The sequence below is a fragment of the Calidris pugnax genome, unplaced genomic scaffold (genome assembly GCF_001431845.1).
Source record: "Calidris pugnax isolate Ruff unplaced genomic scaffold, ASM143184v1 scaffold196, whole genome shotgun sequence".
In the NCBI taxonomy this organism is placed as follows: Eukaryota; Metazoa; Chordata; class Aves; order Charadriiformes; family Scolopacidae; genus Calidris; species Calidris pugnax.
Window position 1 is genome coordinate 3,817,687 of NW_015091042.1, and position 7,375 is coordinate 3,825,061.

General features: G+C 40.0%; 1 protein-coding gene across 1 annotated transcript in view; it reads right to left on the bottom strand.

Moving 5' to 3' along the window:
* Positions 1-2,477: 2,477 nt before the first annotated feature.
* PLAU (plasminogen activator, urokinase) overlaps positions 2,478-7,375 on the bottom strand; it is a 17,816-nt gene continuing 12,918 nt past the window's right edge. Inside the window, exons 10-16 of the mRNA XM_014956158.1 lie at positions 6,742-6,907; positions 6,308-6,393; positions 6,014-6,203; positions 5,240-5,394; positions 4,088-4,228; positions 3,538-3,686; positions 2,478-2,672 (exon numbers count right to left, since the gene is read on the bottom strand). Coding sequence (XP_014811644.1) covers positions 2,478-2,672; positions 3,538-3,686; positions 4,088-4,228; positions 5,240-5,394; positions 6,014-6,203; positions 6,308-6,393; positions 6,742-6,907 — 1,082 coding nt within the window. The remainder of the gene's footprint in view (positions 2,673-3,537; positions 3,687-4,087; positions 4,229-5,239; positions 5,395-6,013; positions 6,204-6,307; positions 6,394-6,741; positions 6,908-7,375) is intronic.

Genomic DNA, 7,375 nt, shown 5'->3' on the forward strand with positions numbered 1-7,375 from the left:
CTTCTTCAGAAATAGGCCAAAAATTGGCAAGCCAAATTGCTAGCATGAGATCTTTTGACCAATAACTACTGGAGTCCTGCTGCTTCACTGTGTTACTTGGGTTAGGATGGATGGGGCTGCTAACTTCAGAAATTATCCTGCTAATTAGGCTGCTAATTTGCTCCTTGATGGTCATTTCAGTTGAAATTTCCTCCTGAATTCTTAAATGAACTATAATGAGAAAGGAAACGTTAGTATGGTCTGATCTACAAAAATTGGTTAAATTTCCATAGCAGTCCTGTAATTCAACCCCAAATTCTGCATTTATGAGGAGATGAATAACTAAGAAGACATTTGGGTACTAACTTCTTCAGAAATAGGCCAAAAATTGGCAAGCCAAATTGCTAGCATGAGATCTTTTGACCAATAACTACTGGAGTCCTGCTGCTTCACTGTGTTACTTGGGTTAGGATGGATGGGGCTGCTAACTTCAGAAATTATCCTGCTAATTAGGCTGCTAATTTGCTCCTTGATGGTCATTTCAGTATAAGAAGTAATTTTTCACAGTGTTAAATGCTTGGCATTTGTATAAGCCTTTTACTTTCACAATTGCAAACATCACACAAATATATAGCATCTTGATGCTGTGATACAAGCTCTTCTCTATAGATTTGGTACAAACACTGTTCTTTAAAGAAAGCAGACAGCCCATGCTCTTCAGGATGTTGAAGTGATGCTAGAATCCCACTGCATTCCATTAACCACTCAAAAGAGAGACATTGAGAATATTTTCTGCCTTTGTTGTCTACCCAAACAATGGACTGTATCTTCAGCAAAGACTTACTTTGTGGTTAACTGTGAAGTTTCATTCAGAATTATAAATGCAGTTGGCTTTAAGTAATTCTTTATTCTTAACACTTGCTACTATGAATCCTTTCAGCTGAAATATAAATCAATCTTGCCATTAGCTATAATTTCTACTACCTGAGATTGTGCTTAGCAGTACTAGAGGTCAACTTTGAATGCTTCTCTTTGAAAATTAGTGCGCACAAAGAAGTACTAAGGAAAGCCAAAACTACCTCTTTCCTTTTAGCAACTCTCTATGCTGCTGCTGCATGGCATCCTTCCATAGGCAGTAGCATTTTAGTTAAGGAGTGAGCTTTTGGAACCAATCCCTTGATCATCCCCACCAATGGATTTGATCATATTGAAGTTCTGGAGCATAAGAACTGTATTCCCTTAGGGTGAAACCTAAACAGGATATTTTGGTTTTAGTTCACCCAATGTTTCGCAACAACTTTAGACTATTTAGTCCACGGGGCCAGACTGGAGTCCTGAAGCAATGGATATTGCTTTCTCCGAGCTCTGGTTTATCCTATACTCTACGTCTTGCACTCTATAGCCCATAGAAAATGGCATCAATTCCTCACATGAAATGCTTTAGCGAAGAGGAGCTTGAACCATTTATGGTTCAGACTGGGACTTAATAATGGCAGTTGTCTTTCAAATCATACCATTCCCCTTTCAAGCAAGAAGAGACACGTAAGAATAAGAGGTCTTTTATTGATGTTTTAACATCCATCATACAAACAATAAGTTAAACACAGTAAAAATAATTAAATAAAGCTTGAGGTTCCAGCCCTCAAAAATAATTCAGATCTATAAAATAAAGTTTAAAAATAAAACCAGCATAAGTAGTTTCCATATAATATCAGTTAAACAAATGGAAATAAAGTTCTGACTTCAGACACCTACATCATTCAGTGGGTGTTGAGTCCTTAAATCCTCTCCTGAGTGCATAGGTACATGGAGAGCAGTTGTACAATCAGATCTTTAAAGGGGACCCAGACTCCTTTCAATTTGCCTCTTGCAGTACAGTTCCTGAATGTAATACATTTGAGATTGTAACACTGACATAGCTACCAGTGCCACCTTTAGGATTTTACTGTATGTTGGGTCTACAGCAATGAACCTTGCACACTAAGCGTTGCCTCAGTCTATGTAGACTTTAGTCCTTCATGCATTGCTGATAATTAACGCTGATATAATTTCTTCCACTTCCTGATGCAAAGCCTGGTCACCCTTTCAGTACTGGTCTTAACAGGTAGGTTTCTAGGACTTGAGTCTTGGCATTATTCAGTGTAATGAGAAAAGATTTTAGACTCAGGCCATGTATAAAATGAATACTTGAGTTAAGTAAGTTAAAACTTTACCCATACTTCCAGACCAAATGCTGGTTCATAAGTGAAGTGGACAGATAACTTGATATGCATAGTATCGTGCATGGGAATACTCATTTAAATGTTAAATATTTCAGCTTCCCATGGAGTGGTTTTCAGGTAATTCAGAGTAGTAATATAATTTATCAACCATCTCTCTGCGTCAGGAACCCTGATGTGAGCAGCCGTCCACACCAGCATTTCAAAGGAAAGCCTCTCGTGACATTCAGGACTTCAGTGTCCTGGCATCTGTATAGAGTCCAGATGTAGGAAAAAAGGTCACTTTGGTTCAGGGAGGAAACGACTCTTGGCAGTTACAGCATTCATATTGGAGTCGATCCAGTCAAGGTATCGAGTAACTCTGGTGTAAACGCCAGGCTTGTTTTTCTTCGCACAGCCATCTCCCCAGCTGACAATCCCATAAAGCGTCATCCTGCCCTTGTGCTCACACACCATGGGGCCACCAGAATCTCCCTGACAATGGAAAGACAATATGTTAGGCCATTTTCTGCAGATGGAGCCTTTAGAGCAGGAGCCTGTGATTGTTTTTCTGGAGTGATACAAGCTAGTAAATATCTATGAGCTAAAGTTTTTATTTTTGAGAACACTGCATAGATGGAAGAGAAGGCTCAGCATCTGGTGCTAGCTGAATGCAGTCTGTAAGGTAAGGAGTTGTGTAGTTCACCCCTAGCAGGGCACAGAGAGAACAGTTACCTTGTATAGAACACTCCATCCTAAGTTTAAATCACTAGCCTAATATCTGTGATTATAGAGTCAAAAGCAACATACCCAATTCTTCATCACAGAAGCAATTGTCTCCCTGTCCATATTTTTAAAGTTAAGGACAATGCTTGTTCTCTTTAGTGGCTCATATGGCAACTCTGCCCAGTGAGGGTGCAGGGAAGCAAATCTAGTTTTGTGGAATCTGTGGAGGAGCTCAGTGTCCCCCAGAAGTTCTCCTTTTGGCCCTTCGCAGAGCTATTATTTAACATTAAGAAAGTACACTCTGAGACTGGAATAGCTACTGTGCTCCTCTGATACATATCTGCCAGCCATTTCTTGAATACATTATAAGTAAGGCCTTGAGGAATAACAGTAGCCAAGATGCAGCACTTCTTGCTCCTCCAAAGGAGGTGTGGAGGGGGTAACACCTAACTCTAGGTCCCAGCCTTATTCCATGTCGTTGGCCACACTACAGCTCAACTGCACTAGTTGTGCTAAATTCCTGCTGCATAAAGAGAGACTCTTCTGACCAGTAGAATTACAAGATGCCATCAGTTGATTCATAGAGTGTACATGCACTTAAAGCGGTTTAGCAGATAAAACAGACTAGTTGTACCTTGCATGCATCAGTCATCCATGTGGGATCTCCGGCACAGACCATGTTGTCAGTAACTTTGGTATCGTCATAGTACTCATATTTGCATTTTTGCTGTGATATTAAGTTTACAGTGGCTGACATCAGTCTTTGAGCATAGTAAATGTCATCTGCAAACAAAATAATATTTAACTATTTTCACCATCCAAGACAAACAAATATAACAACCTATAACACACACTTTCAGCACTTAAGAGAAATTTGTACAACCATTCCAGTTCTGATACAAGGCTCTTATTACTTTTATTGTTAATGAAGAAATTTGGAAGATGAAAAACAGTGTTCCATATGCAAATTATAAAGCTTAGTTCTTAGAGAGAGTTCGATAGTTTTTGAAGGAAGTTTTGCACAAATGCAATCTGTTGTAACTCCTCCAACACAGCTTTAGATTTTTTTGGTGGTGGTGGTTTTTTTTTTTCCTCTATTCCTCACCACATCAGGAAGGATAAAAATGCTGCAGTTCCCACACTGTGGAAATAAAACCTTTTATAAAGAGAAGTCATTTACTTACAAAAATCTTGTTTTCCATAGCCAGCTATTTCACAGCGGGTATTGTCTCTTAGGTTAAGGTTCCGCTCTGGCAAGCAGACTGTTCTGACATATTTGGATTCCACTGCACACTGCCCAGAAGCTGATCTTATCCTTATCAAAGCTAAGAAACAAGTCAGAGAACACACAGTTAGATTTGTAAAGCAAGTTCTACCCCCCAAGTTCTGAGAATAGGAGTATAGGGTACAGTTAATGGGAATAGTTGCAATTAAGTTTAGTTCTGGTTACATATGGGTCCTCTCATTGCTTTTTGTAATGACACTGGGTCGTTATTTAGTAACAGAACTCATTTCCCAGTGCTGGAATTGGCAAGTGTTTCAACTTGAACTTCCTTCTTGAAAGGAAGAGCTGATAGCTTCCCTGATAGCTCTGGGAAAATTTTTCTGCGAGTGTATTTTCAGGTGTTGGAAAACCTCAACTTCCTGACTGGCTGTAGAGCATGGCACCCCCTGCCCTGCTGAAGCGGGGGCAGTGTCTACTGTTCTCCTCACCAGAAGGGCTTACGAAGCCATTCTTTGAGTCTTTTTCCTTAGCAGCAGGAATTTGGGAGGGGTTGCAGAGCTCTAGGTGTCAAATGCAGGAGTGGTGAGTCTATTCTGTGCAAATTGCAAAAACCCATCTCTGATGGTTTAGGGATAAGCTTGTGAAAGCCAGAGAGACTTACCAAAGTCTGGATTAATTCAGGAAAGATTTCAGCTAACATGCTACCTCATATGGCATTTCCCTACTCTATGATGAAACCTGCTGTACCTGCATTTTTTCCATCATTTACTATACGTACAGTTGATCTCTGTAAACACAGAATTAGATGGTAGAAATGGGATGCTGCCACCAGTGCTTATGGAAAAGTCATGCCTGGTACAGGACCAGAGACAAGACAGGCTCACAGTTGACTGTGTGCCACGTAATGCATCTAATGTGTGCCACAATCCAATTTTATACCAGTGGGAAAAATCTTTCTCAGTACAGACCCAGTTCTCAGAAGCACCTAGTTCCTGTTCCCCTTCATCTTATCTCCAGTCCTACTTCTAAACAAAGTTGTGTGCCATAATTATGTAGCCTTTAGCCATCCTAAGTGTTATTAATTAAAGGCTCGTACCAAGACGACACTTACCAATATCATTCTCATTGCCACCTGTTACATCTGTAAATCCAGGGTGAGAGATGATGTCATCAACCATGAATACTTGTTCATTCATGTCAGTAACATTCAGGATGGACTTCCCAAGGAAGACTTTGTAGATGGATTTGTTTAGTGGCCTTTTTGACCTGAGTGAAAGTAAAAAGATTCATGAAGACTACTGATTTCTGACACTGAGGTACAGTTTAGATCCAGTCTCCAGTTCTGTGTCATGTTTACTTTAATGCTGACAAGAAAAAGCAAGATTTACTCAGCTTTGAAAATTAATCCAGTATTCTAAAGGAAAGCATCCTGGGGGGGTTAAGATAGATGTTCAGGCATTTTGCAACGCACACCTACTGAGCTGCTACTAATACCAGGCATGGGCAATGAGAGTCCTCTGCAGGATGATCAGTTTTCCACAGGAAAAACAACAGAAGCCACCCATAAGTGTATTGCTCAACAGCTCAACACCTTTCAGTACAACTTTTAAGTTCTGAGAACAGCTACAGTAAAAATGAAGCCCTGACTCCAGTTTAAGCTAAAATTATTTAAATTGCATAACCCTCCCAAAAGTTCACGCCTTGCTAGCTCATTCTGCTCAACTTGGACTCCCAGAGGCTTAAAGCTTACTGGCCGCTCATCTTGTTTTGCTCGACGAAAAGAACATTCTTACTATGGTACATTTTGAAGGGTTGCTCAGTGAGCACCTGGCAAAGAAATCCATTGAAAAAAATTGCAAATAAGGATGTGGAACTGCAAACTTACGGCATGTTAAAACAGTGTGCTGCTGTAAGCACCCAGCAAGGGTCAATGAGGCTGCCACCGCACAGGAAACGGTCCATGCCCCACATGTTTTCAAAGATGCCAGCTATCCAAGGCTGAGTCTCAACCTCTGCCTGGCTTCCACCAACAATCTTGAAGTACTTGCTCATGCTCCTTTGACCACATGCAGGCCCTGTAGAAGGAGAAATTTTGTTCAGATGTACTTACAACTAAGCATCAACCTCGTGCTGTTAAAAAAAAAATAAAATCATTTGTCTTAAAATTAATGTTACTTACCACACTTCTCTATGTTGCAAGCTGTTTCTTGAATGGCAAATCCATTTTTGGTGTAACACCAGGGCCTGCTGCTTCCATTCGGGTTTCTAGAAGATAAAAGAAGTGTTCTTTTCATAAAGACAGATTTAAAAAAATGATACTATCTTAGATTTCTAACTGTCCTGGAAAGGCCAAAAGTGTTCTTTTGCAATATATTCCAGAGAAAATAATTAACAATTGACAGCTTCTGTTGCATACTGGGAATTTTGCAGTATGATCAGCTTCAGTGGTAAGAACTCTAGATGCTTCAAAGAGTCACATTCCAAAAATTGTCAGTCTAAATTAATCTCCAAGATTTTGTTATTTTTTTTTTTTAAAATCATGTACCATCACTTGAGGCAGTTCTGGGGCTGTGACAATAGAAGTCACCCCAGGAAGAGTGATGCTTTTCTTACCTGCAGTAGTTGTGTTTGCCCAGTCCCAGCTGCAAAGCATTACTCAAACGAGCATGGTAACGACCCCTCCTGACTACTGAGGGAAGGTCCCAGGGCAGACAGTCATCTTCTGTTGCTATTCCTCTGTAGTCCTCCCCATTCCCAGTATAGCATGTGCTGGCAGTGTCTAAGAAAATAGTATTTTGTTAGCGGCATGTTCGTGTTTATAATTGTTCCAAGAGAAATAATCTGTATGGATCCTTCTAATGAGAAGTTCCTACATTACGCTTGAAAACAGAGGATGCAAAGTCTGGACTGATTATATATTCTTATTGAATATGTTCCGTTTTAATTTTGAGTATCAGTTATCTTACACTTTAAAGCAGGCATATTGCTTCTTTAATCAATTCAGTTTACATCACAATATAATCGGTTCTTCTGGTTCTGAGTGCTCCCAAACAAGTTCACTTTTTTCACCCTAATCTGAACCATTTGTGAGGTTGGCAACATCAGTGAAGAAGCGGACACACACACACACAAAAAGTCAGAGATCCTGATTTTGCACCAATATTTAGTTGGTTCTCCTCACTTAGTCTGTCAGCATAAAGTGCTAAAGGACATCTAGTCACTGTTCATGGGTAATACTGTCACTGGG